Genomic DNA, 15828 nt, shown 5'->3' with positions numbered 1-15828 from the left:
TTTTCATGTGTTTATTTATTTATGTGTACACATTAATCAACCCAGGGGTAAATGTGTCAATGTTGGCTATACGGCTACATTTCAACTGTAGTCCCTGTGGCCAGATATTACAGCCGTCACTAATGGAGAGAAAGGTTATCACAGTAACATAATTTAAAAAGCAATAAACATGCAGGTTACAATCAGATACTGGCCTCAGCATAAAATAATTAATTAATAAATACAAATAAATAAAAATGAATACAAATAAAAATAAATGAAAATAAATTAAATAAATTAAAATACATTAAAAAACTGTAAACATTGTAAAAATTCATATATGGTCCCAATCTCTAGTTTCAATTATTCTTTAATACAGCATCTTGTTTATTTCTTTGTAAAATATGGTCCATTTAGAGTCTAATAGACCATAAAGCAGCGAGTGCTTGAGGGCGTGGCTACCTGGTGAGTGACAGGTTGATTGCTCAGCATTTTCAGTTCATTAAGGTCAAGTGGAAGCTTTTTGGTCACTTCTGGTTGAAAGAATGGCGAAAAACCAAGATCGCAACGGTGGTAATCCAACACGGCGACTTGAGGCCTCAAATAGTGCTTCCACAAACCAATCATCTTCTTTTTGTATTGCTTTTTTTCATCAACGCAAATAATTTCTGGCCCGATTAAAAAATATCGAACAAGAATGTAAAATCGGTCATCTTAGAAATGTACTATGAACATAGGAAACAAAACTAGGGCACATGAACTATGGAGGCTTCATGGGCGCGGAGGTGTGAGGGGTGAATTCAGTCCCGTGAAGTAAATATCTCTCGTGTGAGGCACCTCCTGTTTTTTTCTCCCTTTTTTCTCCCTTTTTTTCCCCGTCTTTCTCTCTCTCGCTCCATTTTGAAGGGATTGATTTCGCAGGTATCACTTTACCAATTTCAAATTCCAAATGCATTCTGCATTCACATTGTTGAATATTAAGCCTTCTCAGTGGGTGATATAATGGAAAACAAATTGTCCACACACACACACCTCGCTAGCGAGAAGAAGGCGCTCAACAGCGCGGCGGTGTCGCGGCGTCCTTACACGGTGGAACTGAGAATTAACACGAAGCTGTCGGCGACAAAAGAAATTCTAAGTCGACTAAAACTGCAACTTTCTCCACAAAGAATCACAGAAAAGTGAACTTGTATTCACGGGCGATGTTCTCATCTCGGTGTTAGTCGACTGAGACCAAAAGCACTGATTGGTTGATGAATCGATTAAGGGGAGTAACCCCATTATGCACATCTCCTCCAGGCTTTGCTAACGTGGACTTTCCTGCATAATTACGGCTGTTGCAATTAAACCGCAGCGGATTGTAAACATGATTAACGGTGTGAAATGCATATTTAGCCCGTGGATGAAGAGTGAGGAAAAAAGAAGAAGAGAAGAGGGGGCACAGTGGACCAACGTGTGGCAATTAGTGGAGGAGGTAAACAGCCGTGTGTGTGTGTGTGTGTGTGTGGGGGGGGGGGGGGGGGTAGAAGCCAAAGGTGTCGGGTTCGCAGCCCATTAGCGGATGCTCTCATTGTGGCGTTAAGTGGGAGGGGAAAAAGGCGAGGGAGGGAAGTCAAGAAAAATGCATCGAGTTCACCGAGAAGCAGGTGTCGTTCTGTGTCCGTGTGTGTGTGTGTGTGTGTGTGTGTCGGCGTGCTCTGTGCTGTGAGGGACTGCACTTTAACAGTCTCCTTTCATCAGCTGGAGACGGCATGTCGCTCGTATACTCGCAATTGATTGGTGGTTGGCCTGTAACCTTGGCAACACAGGCTGGAGGCGAAATGATAGTTTTTTCGAGTACAAAAAAAAAAGAAAAAGGGGTTTTCAAAACGAAATGACACTGCTTTAAGTAATTGCATTCATCCATTTCATTGCACCTGCTGCATATCCTCTTTGTGTTAACAGGAAATGGTCAGAAAATGAAAAACGTGTTTGGGGTGCGGTGATTTGATTCAAAGAGTTGTTCCTCACTGCGAGGCCGCTGGAACACAATAAAAACCACATGAGATGACTTTCTAGCCACGGGGCTTTTTTTGTCTCAAGAAATACAGCCGTTCATTTTGAATACACCACAACGACACGCAAGCACATTTCCTGGACTTCAATATCACAAAAGTTTTTTTTTTTTAGCCACACACACACATGCATGTGCATGCTACACTCAGAGAGAGAGAGGCACGAGTGGAGGAAGAGGAGGAGATCTCGATGAGAACATATTTGTTTTTTCGGCAGATAGCTGGAGGAAGAATTCAGTCGGAGTTAATGAGGGGCAATTAGTTTTGATTAAAAATTAGATTGCTCCCCTGCAATGTTAGCTACACCAAAACAAAATAGTGATTCATTTCCGTCGGTGAGACATTACCGTCGACGGCGTAAGCGCCGATACAACCGCTCCGAGGCCGAAGAGGAGGGAGAAAGATCCGCTCAGAGACGTCCCTCCTGTTCCTCTGGAGTCTCTCGTGATGGAGTGTGTGGGTGCTTGTGTGCGTGTGCACGTATACAAGTGGGTCTGTGTAGAAACCGCTCGGCTAACCGAACTGTGTTTGCGTGGGAGGATTCTGCATGTGTTCAACTATTCGTGATGATTCTTTGAACTCTGGTTTTATTTTTTGGGGTATTTTGTCATCATTGGTTATTTCCCTTGTTATGCTCATTTCAGGATATTTTGTAATTATGGTCCTTTGTCTTTTTCTACTTAATTCACTACTTTTCTTTTTGTAATTATGGCCATTTTGGTCTTTTTCGACCGAATATATTACTTTCATTTCTGTAATTATGGCTATTCTGCTATTTTTCTACTGAATTCACTACTTTTCTCTTTTTTCAAATGGCAATTTTGGTCTTTTTCAGCTGAATATATTACTTTTCTTTTTGTAATTATGGCCATTTTGGTCTTTTTCAACCGAATATATTACTTTTCTTTTTGTAATTATGGCCCTTTTAGTCTTTTTCTGCTGAATTCACTGCTTTTCTTTTCCCTCCTTTTGTTTGTTGCATTATAGTCGTGTCATTTTGTGTATCTGTGTCTGTGGTGAACTAACCTGCTCTGCTATGTCTCTGTTCTCCCCCTCCCACAGCCTCCATCGTTATTGGGAAGTGGTGGTGTGAGATGGAGCCGTGTCTGGACGGAGAAGAGTGCAAGACTCTGCCCGACAACTCTGGATGGATGTGCTCCTCTGGGAACAAGATCAAGACCACAAGAGTGAGACCTCACACACACACACACACACACACTTACGAATGCATTTCAACGCACGCACGGATTTCCGCGCCCAATGCACAGATGTGAAGTACACGCACATGGTGGTTCTATGTGCACATTTTACCCAGAAACACACCAGGGCTGCAACTAGCAAATTAACTATTTAGATAATCCGACTAATCTGTGAATTATTACTTTGATTACGCGGGTATTAATCGGTTAAAAAGGCTTTTTATAAAAATACTGTATATAAAATGTTGACCTTGTATTCGTATATATATATATATTTTATATAAATATAAAATACGTATGTATGTATAAAATCCGTGTATATATATATATATATATATTATATATTATTATTTTAATTTTTAAAATAATTTAAAGAGCTCTTTTCAAAAGCTCAATGTGCTAACATATTAGATGCTAAAATATGTGAAATAATAAATAACTATATATATCTATAAATGTTTAAAAAATCATAAGGAACTATGATATATAAAAATAATAATAAGTAATTATTCATTATTTGTGTACAATTTATATATATATATAGTTACTTATTATTTCACATATTTTAGCATCTCCAATATTGTAGCACTTTTGAAAAGTGCTTTTTAAATTGTTATTATTATTGTCAAAAGGTATTGTTCAGTTTCACTTTCACTTCAGACTTTCTCTAACTGATAGTATGAAATATTCCAAACGCTCCATCATGAATAGACCGATTCAACACAGTTGCCTCGGGTCGATGAGTACTTCCTGTCAGCTGATGAGCCGGACACCTCGATGCACCACGAACAGACAGAAGTTATTTCTGTCCATTACGTTTGTTCCTAAATAAGAGCAATGTCAACGTGCGTTTGCCTTTCCAACGCTCTATTAGGCTCCGCCTCCGACCCTTTTCAAACGCTTACCACCGAGACAAAGGAGAGCAGAGGAAGAAGCACATATTTCCACAATGCCAACCGGAAATCACCAGAGTTAACAAGAGTTTAACTCCTTTGATTAAATGCTTTCGCAAAGTCTTCCTGCCGACTGCCTCCTTAATTTCCCATTAATCTTCTGCCATTTAACAATTAAACACGCACAGTAGTGGCGTGACGGACCACTGGCGGTTAATCACTGTTTAATGTTTAACCATCACACTGTGAAATAAAAGTTTTTACTGTCGATCGTTATCGGCCAACATCCAGTCAGATATATACGATCGGGACGTCTGTTCTCAGATCTCTGATGATGTAACATCGTAAACAACTCATCTGGTTGTAATTGGCAGATGGGGATCGGTGGTTACATCATGATGCGTTCAGGCTCCGTTCAGCGTGATCGACAATTGGTATCGCTAAAAAAAAAAACTAAAACAGGATCAGGGATCTCTTAAAGTTATGTCGGCTCCCTTATTTTCCTCGGTGCTGATCTGGTCCGTGACTCTGATCCTTGATCCCAAAAACTCTAAACCGTGAGCTTCCGTGCTCCGCTGCACCGCTAAAGTCATCCGTGTGTGAGGATACTCACACAGTGTGTGTGTGTGTGTGTGTGTGTGTGTGTGTGTGTGTGTGTGTGTGTGTGTGTGTGTGTGTGTGTGTGTGTGTGTGTGTGTGTGTGTGTGTGTGAGCAACCTAATCTAAAGGCCCACAGTAGTAAAGAACAAACATAAAGCGGGCGGTAAACAAACGGGTGGGCTCGGCCTCGGGGTCCACACACGCACGCACACACACACACACGCACACGCACACACTCCTCTCGGAGATATAAAGTTAACTGCCACTCTGCTTCCCCGCTGCCTCCCGGCTCTGTAAACTGACTCCCAACGCCGCATGCAAAAATAATGAAGGGAGTTAAAAGTCCAGCACTCTGTGGCAGGTTGATCACCCGATTTGTATTCACTTTAATTGACCACACACACACACACACACACACACACACACACAAACCCCTTGTTTTCTCTTGGTGACTGAGAAGCAGAGAGACCTAAGTGACGATAGGGGGATTGGGGTAAACAGACATGGGTTAGACCACACGGGGAGCCTCCCGGGGCTATTCTGAAGATTTATACGTCCGCAGATGCACGTAAAAGCTTTCGGCCGGACGCCTTCACCGCCACCGCAGGCCCACCGCGTGCAGAGCGCCGGCCATCCGGTCAAATGCAAGGCTGCGGAGCGCTTGGTTTAACTCCTAAAGAACGCATCTTTCATTCTCAAAGCAGTCCCTATGCAGAATATGACAGATTAACTCACATTAATCAGGATTGTACATGAAAGCGCACGAATGGGGGAGGAGCTTCATAACATACACGACCGGTCAAAAGTTTGAGGTCACTTAGAAATGTCCTTTAAATTCTGAATTTTTGAAATTGACATTAAATGAACGAGGAGCTTCATAACATACACTACCTTTCACAACTTTGAGGTCACATAGATATGTCCTTATTTTTCAAAGAAAAGCACTGTTTTTTTAAATGAATCATAAACACTCTCTACATGTTAATGTGTCCATGACTATTCTCTGGTGTTTAATGAAGTCTCTACAGAGGTGTGTAGAGGCCCATCTCCAGTGTTCTAGTGGTACATTGTGTTATCGCCTTAGAAGACTAGCGGAGGGGTAGAAAACCCTTGCAAACCCTTTTTATGTGAGCGCAGCTGAAAACAGTTATGCTGCTGAGAGAAGCTGTAAAATTGGCCTTCCTTTGAGCCACAAGAAGAACATAAATATTTATTTTTATAATAAAAATCATGATTCATAACCTCCTCAATGTCTTGACTATATTTAATATTAATTTTGCATTTAATTAATAAATATAAGTGGGATTTTTCATGGAAAACACGAAATTGTCTCGGTGACCCCAAACTTTTGAATGGTCGTGTGTATTTATGAGTAAAGTGACTTTTATCTGATAGGATTAAAAACCTTTTAAGAGGGCGAAAAAAAAGGTCAAGGCCCAGGAAGCTGCTTTTCTACCCAATACACACGTGTCCTTTTCTTCTTGACCCTCTCTTTGCAGAATACCCAGCCATACTCCCCTTTTTAGCTTCCGGAAGCAAAATGCAGAGGATGGGTCAACAGAAATTGAGCTGCATTCTTGCTTCTGTACAGGTTAGTCTTTTCCTCAAGCTGTTCTTTGTTTTTGTTTTTGTTTTCCCCGTCTCTCTCTCTCTCTCTCTCACACATCACTGTCTATCAGGGGTGTCAAACTCATTTTCACTGTGGGCTACATCAGCATCACGTCTACCCTCAAAGGGTTACAACTAAAACATATAAAAGTATAAACTACTCCCCAAATAACTCTCTTTGCATTTGATTATTGTTTATTTGACTGTAGAAATATTCTACATAAGAAATGTTCTCTAATGTTACAACATAAATCCATTTGATTTGAAACCTTCAAAATAAAAGCACAGGGTATTTTTCTTACATTTCTTTAAGAAAAGGTGATGAATATGACTTTCAAGTTGTCAGGGGCCACATCAAATGATGTGGCGGGCCCGCGGGCCTTGTGTTTGACACCTGTGCTGTATATGCTGCACTTTGAGTGTGTGTGTGTGTGTGTGTGTGGGGGGGGGGGGGGTCGGCAGGAGTGGCACCAGCTCATGTTCAATGACTTTCTCATTAACCCAAATACCCCTGTGCGAAAATAATCAAGTGTGTGTTTACACGCTGCGCATGATTAGGCGGGCGTGACACAAATACTGAACGCACCGCCGCCCACTGTAAATATTTATCGTCTGGCACAGGCGCGGGAATAAAAAAAAAAGGATGTATGCTGCAATTTCATGCGGAAAACGGTTTTAGTGAAATACGCAAAAACACGCGTGTGCTGCAGCGGCACATTTATGGAGTACTGTGGCAACACACACACACACACGGAGCCAGGTCCACCCCTCAGCAGAACCCTGCTGTCCGTGAACAGTGTAATGGAAGGATCAGTCGCTCCTCCTTTCATCGCCTCCTTTGTTCCGTGTCCTGTTTTCCGCTGTCGGCCGCTGTGTGGGCTTGATTACACCGACTTACCGCGCTCTGCCAATCCCATTAGGCCCTAATCTGTGACATGCTACTCGCTGTGTGTGTGTGTGCGATTTTACGTGTGTATGAACGCATGTGTTTGATACGTCTGTTTGTTTGTGTGTGTGTGTAAACTCCCACATGTGTGCGACACCCCCGGGCAGATCGTCTTCCCTTTAGTTCGCCGCGTGGCTTCTTATCAGGGACCACTTGATGTGTCCCGATCCCCCCCCCCCCCACCTCAGGGGGTCCTGTTGAAGCAGCTATCAGCACACAGCGAAAGCCACCGAGGCAACATGAAAGGCCTTTTATCCTGCACTCTGCTCCCCCTTTTGATTTTTTTTTTTTTTTTTTTAATCAACATTCCTCATCCACCCGCTTCTCAGGCCAAATTGCCTCATTTGTATTTGTTTACGAGCGAGCGAGCGCACGCCGTTTAAAGAAAATAAAAAAATACGTATTCTCAGCCGTTTCATCTCACCTGCAGGTTTTTATTTTGCTCATGAATTTACATCAGTCAGTGACGCACAATGAGGCGGGCACATACACACACACACACACACACACACTCCACACACTCCACACACACACAGCAAACATATTTCATTGACATCTTTCACAAACGATAAAAAATGGCGTGCAAAAAAAACCCAGACGCTGAGCTAAGCCGGTGCCTGACTCCCCAATTCGCTTAAATTCAGATTATTTTATACAGCCCAATATCACACATTACGAAATTCTCCTTTACGATCTGCGCACCTACGACATTCCTGACCTTTGACCTCACATCGGATCGGGATGAAACTCCCAATAAATACAACGAAAACACTTTTTCACTGGGAAAAAAAAGTGAAGAAACCTTCAGGAGAGCAACAGTTGTTGTTTTTAAATGTGCTGATTAAAAATATCGGTTTGATTTTACAGGTTTTTTAATTGGATATATATTGATGTGAAAATTGTCAAATTCCTGGATCTGCTGCAGAGATAACACCTGCACCTTGACCTTTGACCTTTAACCACACCACCTTCCAAAAAAAACAGCAACACTCACCATAGATCTGCATTCCCCACCCCCCCCTCCCGCTACACCCAACCCTCCCCCGCTCACTCCGCAACAACCACATACCTTGAGAGAGACGGGCGGAACGGGTGGGCTGGAATGAAAGCATCTTTTCCTGCTCTTGATGACCGTGAGATGAATTATGTTCCCGTCATAACCTCGCAGATCGCTCGCGAGAGTGAATACGAAGTTGCCGTCGAGGCGGAGACGTCGTAGCGCGGCCCACACGCGACGCCATGTCACGGCTTTTCTTCAGTTATTTCACACGGCGACATCACTCGAGTACAGCAGTTGTTTTTTAACCGTGTGCACCCACAGTCATGGGTTAGATAAGTGCGTGCAGAGCGGTGGAGACTTCACGCTTCGCAGCGGGCCCCGCTCGACTGGTCAGACGGGATTTAATTGCTGTTCAGAGACCCGAGTGTCCCTTGTTTAACGGAGTAGCCCACTGGTTGCAGGATGTCGCCCATCTGCTGAGACGGTTTCAGAGCACAAGTGACCTGCCAGCAGACGCCACCGCCGTCTAATTTGTCATATCGGGACACACACACACACACACACACACACACACAGGTCAATTTCACCGAGCAATCATCTGTTCCATCACTGTGCTTGACAACCCCCCCACCCCCTCCTCCTCCTCCTCCTCCTGCTGCAGTCCTGTACAATGTCACCACCGTGATGAACGTAAAAGCACGCACACACACACACACACCTACACGCACACAAGCGCGGTCAACAGCAGTGCGTCGTTTGAGATAAACGACACCTTCTTTTACCCCTGAGATGCCAAAAAGGGGCCAGGTTGTCCTACTTGTGACTTTTGTGCAGGGGGAGGGGGGGGGGGCGCTCGTTACTACTCTAGAGCCATTTTTTTCCTTCTCATTGCCAATGTCACATGAAATGGATCTTGATGTATTTCTGTTTCTTAGAGGGTGCTCTTAAGTGCAGTTTGAGGAGGGGTTTGTTTTCTTCCTTCGCGGGCGTGATTGATTCGTTCAGCACCAAACAAGGAAAAAGGAGAGAGGGGGGGAGGAGGGGGGGGCGAGGCCGCGTTCACGCTTTGTTATTTTTGCCACGGCAAGTCGTCCTTGGCTCCTTTTTACCAACTCGAGTAACTCGAGTAAATTGCAATTTAACGCGGCCGACAAATTACAACGCGGCCGGCTTCGTTTTGCCGGCGGAAAAATGGGATCGTCGACAAATCCTTGAGCAATCCGCTGCTACACCTGCTGCACTGTTCACTTAAAGAGACACACACACACACACAGCATTTGCATACAAACCCATCTTCTCCCACTAACAACCCTCTGGTGGATTGGGTCTGATGTAGAGAAGGAGCCGTGAAGTCTTGAGGTCGTTCTCCGCACCAACGTTTTATTTCATTTAGCTAACAGCTAACAATCATGTTCCATTCACACACCGTCGACACAGCTACGGGGTTAAGTGTCTTGCTCTTAAAAAAAAAGAAAAGAAACTGCCGGTGGTGTCCCACTTATTTCTAGAGACGTTTCCCTCGTTTCATTCACCGCCTCGCGTCCTCAAAGGAAATATAGGCCGACAGTACACACCTGTAAATGTGAAGCATTTCATTATTTAATCACTGTGGTCAACAATTGTTGTTTTTAAATGTGCTGATTAAAAATATCGGTTTGATTTTACAGGTTTTTTAATTGGATATATATTGATGTGAAAATTGGGAAAATTGTCAAATTCCTGGATCTGCAGCAGAGATAACACCTGCACCTTGACCTTTGACCTTTAACCACACTCCTTGACAAATTCCTTTTTTAAATATTTGAACATGTTTTGGAGATATTGAACACCAGCCCTGATGACAAAGAGGACTGAACACATGCTCACCTTTTTAAGAAGGAGAAAAGCAGAGCTGCAAATGACACTTGATCCTAGAAGATTCCTTATTGATTTTCCTTCAAAACCGTTGCAACCCGTTGAAAAAAGAAACAGATGTGCGACCCGAACGCCTTCTAGCTTCTCAAATGATTCCGTCCGATCAAACGCAGTCTCCCAACAATGCAACAACTGCACTGCGTTCTGTTTTTATTTTTATTACTCAGACGCTAAATTAAACCCGAGTCGCCCGCTTTTCGGGATTCTTCTCCGAAAGGCCTCGGAATAACACACCAGACACGGGAAGGGGAATACAGGAGCACGCAGTTCAATCCCGGAGAAAACGGGAGAGATGAAAATCATTCGTTCTCCCTCGCCAGCACGTCCGACATATCGGAGCGGCGAGGCTCTTTCTGCGGCGCCTTTTGCAATCAAATCCACACACCTGGCGACCACCTGCCAGGCCGGCGGGAAATGTCAGCGCTGTGTTTCTTAATTGAAGATCTCTAATTGGCCGCGTTGCGTTCAGGGGAAACTTCCGACTTCTTTCACTGTGTTGACAGTGAAGACGTGTTATGTCATAGTCGATATAAAAAAAGGGGGAGGGGGGGATCTTTCTTTTTTTTTTTTCGATTGCAGTCTGGAGAAAAAAAAAGAAAAAATTTTTTTTTTTGTGTTTTCGAGGAAATTCTCAGCTATGATTGGACGGCTTTGGTTTGTAGGGTTGGAGAATGGGATGTGACTAAAATGGTGTGAGATGAACTCATATCAGATTGTGACTCATGGACACACGCCGGCTGTGTTTCTTAATTGAAGAGGATTATGGGATCTCTAATTGGCCGCGTTGCGTTCAGGGGAAACTTCAGACTTCTTTCACTGTCAAATACCAAAGCAGTAACATGCACGGGAAAATGTGTTGACAGTGAGGAGAAGAAGTATTATGTCATAGTCGATATAAAAAAGAGGGCAAAAGGGATGTTGTGGATTTTTTTATTCAAGTTGTAAAAAAAAAAAAAAAAAAGGACATTCAATTGCAGTCTGGAGGTTTAAAAAAGAAAAATCTCAGACTTTTATTGTGTTTTCGAGGAAATTCTCAGCTATGATTGGCCGGCTTGGTTTGTAGGGTTGGAGAATGGGATGTGACTAAAATGGTGTGAGATGAAGTCGTATCAGATTGTGACTCACACACACACACAGCATGGAAGCACGTGTTTTCCTAAAGGCTTCCCCGATACACATCCCACTAACCTCGTCTATAAATGCCTAAACACACCTCCGTTTGTCAGTTGCCGTTTCCACCCGAATGAGCCGTCTGTTTTTACGCCCCCTCACTTCAAAAGACTCCCCCTTTTTTTTTTTTTACGTGCAAACGGAGCGGTTTCCTCTGGGGTGTAATCCCTCGCACACTTGTGTGCTGCCTTTGTTCTATCTAAGTGCGCCTGTGTTTGTCTCTCCTCTTCCTCTGTGTTGCAGATTCATCCCAGGACCTAACGGAGAGCTCCCCCCCCCGCCCCCCTCCCCCCGGCGTTGCAGGGCCGCGTGCTCCAGGCTCTCTCTCTCTCTGCACCTTCATCCACTACCCTCCTTTTCTCATCCCGGACTAAAACTATCACATCCGCGTCTCCCGACTGGATTACCTGGGACCGCGGAAAACAAGGATATCCACCCCGGATACAAAGAACCGCTTTGCTCGCGCGGTGCCAAGGATTTGAAACCAGACTAATCCCCTGTTTGATCAATGAGCCCCCACGTCGGTGACTCTCCTCTTCCACACAGCTGTGGCCAGTCTCCACCCCCCTCTCCCTTTCTCTCTCTCTCTCTCTTTTTCCCCCCTATCTCAAAAAACTGAAACAGCTTCGCAGAGGTGACACAGAGGTCGTTAAAACATTGTTTTGAAGACGTTCGACACCGCCTGAAGGACCTGAACATATGGCGGTCCACAGAACTGAGGGCAGACGTGGAAGCTGGAGGTGGACGGAGGGGTTACCTTGATTTGCCCTTTTTATTTCTGCGCCTGAAAGGCATCGGTGTGTGACTCATTGGCGCTGGCCGGACAACACCGGACCGCCGGCGAACGGAGACCACGGCGGCCGACAACGAGTCCATCCTCGTGGCGTCGGGGGTCCTCGTGGCTCCGTCTTCAGACGTTGTGACTTTTATTCGTGGGCATGCCCGATGTAAATTCATGAGCACTTCGTTTTTTTCTTTTGTGTGTAAGATAATTTGTGTATGAAAAAAAAAAACATATGTAAATACATCACATATAAGATGATGGATCCGAGAAGCTGAAACAATATATTGAATAAGACTCTCTTAGGAGCTTGAAGCCCCAATGGAGGAGGAATATTAATCAGCCACTGAGTATATCCAGAGGTTGTTGTTGTTTCCCCGACACGGTTGGTATAGGACATGCTTGCTTTTTGGTAAACAGCAGTCATAAAAAAATAAGTATTGGTCACTTTTGTCACACGGTGTCCTTGGTTGAGCGAGAGAGAATAAAAAAAGCTTGTAGTTTCTGTAAAGATGAGGAAAACACTGTATAGAACCGCCTCAGAAAAAGAAAGCGGCCCCGACAACGAGCCCTGAGCTTCCCACGCCGACACGATGGGGACATAAAAACAGCAGCGGGAGAAGAACTCCGAGCATAAATGGACATTTATTGTTTTATTTCTGCTGTGGAAAAGAAAAAGTTGGTCACGGGGGCGAGCGCTCCAGAGAGAGAGAGAGAGAGAGAGAGAGAGAGAGATGCTGTATTTAATAAAAAACGACAGTGAGAAAAGTATAGCGTACACTATTGAGAAACATACAATTACCCCTCCTCCTCCCCTCCCCCCCAGTAGATTTAAGTACATTACAAGACAGCCTTATGAGAAATAAAAATGGTTTTCTATAAAAATCTGCTGTCTCTCATTCCTTCATATTGTTTTTTTTTTTTTTTTTAAATACTCCCCTTGTGACAATTTGATATGTGTGTAATATGTGGGTGGAAGATCTCGTCAGAGTGTCGTGTATGCGATGTGTAGACACATGTGAGCAGAGCCTTTCCCTCGAGTAAACAAGCTATCAACAACATGCGGGAGGCGCGTGAAGACGCCTCACGGCTTCAGACGCATGCGCCTGCCATGCTTCATTCATACGATTGCATCGGGAAAACGGCACGTTCAATTAATTCACGCAATTAGAACTAGAACGGGCACTCGGTAGAGCGCATACCTTCGCATATCACAAGATTGGGCATTGAATTATAAACATGTTGGCATTAGTTGCATGCCAAATGGATAACAATTGACCATGCTATGGTAAAAAGAAGATGTTGACCTTTCCATGACCTTGACCTTGACCTTTGACCCGATTGATCCCAAAATCTAATCAAATGGTCCCCGGATAATAACCAATCATCCCACCAAATTTCATGCGATTCAAGAAGATGTTGACCTTTTCATGACCTTGACCATGACCTTTGACCCGATCGATCCCAAAATCTAATCAAATGGTCCCCGGATAATAAACAATCATCCGACCACATTTAATGCGATTCGGTTTAAAACTTGTTTTGTTATGCGAATAAAATGCATACAAATAAATAAATAAATACACGGCGATCAAAACATAACCTTCCGCATTTTCAATGCAAAGGTAATAAAGATTTCCAATATCGGGGAGCTAGGCGAAATTCCAAATGATTTTTCAATATCAGCCTCATATGAGATGTGTCTCCTCTCTCTCTCTCTCTCTCTCTCTATCTCTCTCTCTCTCTCTCTCTCCCGGCGGACGCACTTGGCGTACATTCATCATTTAGGAATTTGGCTAGTTTCCGCGGAGCCCCGGCGCCTCGATGAGCAGTCACAGAAGGTACGAGGAAGACAGACGCATCAATCTCCCGGCGGTGTTGCGAGAAGTCGTGAAGGAATATGCAAAAAAGGGAGCGGGAGCAGTAAGCGTGTGCTTTGGGGTTTTTTTCCTGCTCAGTGAGCCGTTCCCCCATCTTTGTTTTCTCATATCTAATCGGATTCACTGTCCTGAAGTCTTATTGAGCTTGTGTGGAAGAAAATGAGTCAGGGAATGAGTTCCTCTGTTCATGCGACGGTGTGAAATGCATGCGAGCGTTCGCGTATTTGTCAGTTTTATGCTTGTAAATGTATTTTTAGGGGGACCCAGAGTCCCGCGACGGCGTTCTGTGAAGATTATCCTCAAATTCAGTGCCTGTGTAGAAAATCAAGCATATTTTTTTTCTTTCCCCTCCTTGCTTTACGCAGCTCTAAGTGGATTTTTGCTTAAAAGGTGCTCGGGGATCAGAAAAAAGGGGAAGAGGTGCTTTTTCTTCTTCTGCTTCTTCTTCTTCTTCTTCTTCTTCTTCTTCTTCCTGCTCCTCCGTCTTCTTCTTCTTCTCCTCCTTCTACTTCTTCTTCTTCTTCTTCTTCCTGCTCCTCCGTGTTCTTCTTCTTCTCCTCCTCCTTCTTCTTCTTCTCCTTCTCCTTCTTCTTCTTCTTCTTCTCCTTCTTCTTCCTGCTCCTCCGCCTTCTTCTTCTTCTCCTCCTCCTTCTTCTTCTTCTCCTTCTTCTTCTTCTTCTTCTTCTTCTTTTTCTTCCTGCTCCTCCTCCGTCTTCTTCTTCTTCTTCTCCTCCTCCTTTTTCTTCTTCTTCTTCTTCTTCTTCTTCTTCTTCTTCTTCTTCCTGCTCCTCCGTCTTCTTCTTCTTCTCCTCCTCCTTTTTCTTCTTCTTCTTCTTCTCCTCCTCCTCCTTCTTCTTCTCCTTCTTCTTCTTCTTCTTTTTCTTCCTGCTCCTCCGTCTTCTTCTTCTCCTCCTCCTTTTTCTTCTCCTTCTTCTTCTTTTTCTTCTCCTCCTCCTCCTTCTTCTTCTTCTTCTTCTCCTCCTCCTCCTTTTTCTTCTTCTTCTTCTTCTCTTTTATGCACTCCTTTAGCGCTTTCCAGAAGCGATGGGAGTCGAGCTGCGTGACAGAGCAGGAAAAAAGGAGCACAGCGTGAGTAGATAACAGCGACCGGGTCCATACCTCCTTCCCTCCTTCTCAGTGGTGCTGTGCAATCTCAAAAAGAGAGAGACGTCCATCAAGTCCAGAGCCCCCCCCCCCCCCCCCCACACCACCATCGAGACACAGAGGCTAATCGACGCCTGACAGCGAGGACGACCTTCTTCCACACAAGCCGAGACGCGCCCGTGATGTCGGGCGCTTGTGTCGTTTAGAAAAACTTGCGTTAGTAACTTTCAAGGGTATAAAAAAAACCGCCTGGTCCCATTTGGGTTAAAAGGCCTCCGCTCCTTTTTTTGACACCGCTCCCTTGATCTTTGCGCTTTATTACACGTTCGTAATCTTTAATAGACGACTATAATCTGCGGAAAAGGGCACGCTGCTTACCTGTGGGGGGTGTAATTAGTCAGCGACTGTCAGCTTTACAGTTAACATCCACGGGAGCCGGGGCGACCGAGAGCATCTCGAACGCCGTCTCGGAGACAGCTGCTCGGCGCCGCTGCCAAAGGCCCGTTTCCCATGAAAAAAAAAAATAGATAGAGTCATAGCAGATTCCTGATTGATCGCTTTAATCATTGGACGTAAGAAAAAGAGAGAATGACGTGTCAATAAAACACAGTTACGGCTAACAAAGTAACCAGCGAGTGATAAAGATCAGCCTGCAGCTGCACGCTTTCTGTGTGAAGCACAACAACAACAACAACAATGA

General features: G+C 44.2%; 1 protein-coding gene across 2 annotated transcripts in view; it reads left to right on the top strand.

The window, feature by feature from the left end:
* Positions 1–13016, top strand: part of LOC130208837 (chemokine-like protein TAFA-1) — a 125428-nt gene extending 112412 nt beyond the window's left edge. Inside the window, exons 4-6 of one of the 2 annotated variants that reach the window (XR_008834490.1) lie at positions 3096–3220; positions 6225–6316; positions 11607–13016. Coding sequence is in view for 1 of the 2 variants with exons in the window: in XM_056438188.1 (XP_056294163.1) it covers positions 3096–3220; positions 11607–11624 (143 nt within the window). In the remaining variant the exon portion in view is untranslated. The remainder of the gene's footprint in view (positions 1–3095; positions 3221–6224; positions 6317–11606) is intronic. The other variant, XM_056438188.1, reaches the window with a different exon arrangement.
* Positions 13017–15828: the final 2812 nt, after the last annotated feature.

Source organism: Pseudoliparis swirei, chromosome 18, assembly GCF_029220125.1.
Source record: "Pseudoliparis swirei isolate HS2019 ecotype Mariana Trench chromosome 18, NWPU_hadal_v1, whole genome shotgun sequence".
Taxonomy (NCBI): Eukaryota; Metazoa; Chordata; class Actinopteri; order Perciformes; family Liparidae; genus Pseudoliparis; species Pseudoliparis swirei.
Note: the sequence above shows the minus strand (reverse complement) of the source record. Positions and strands in the feature narration are given on the sequence as shown.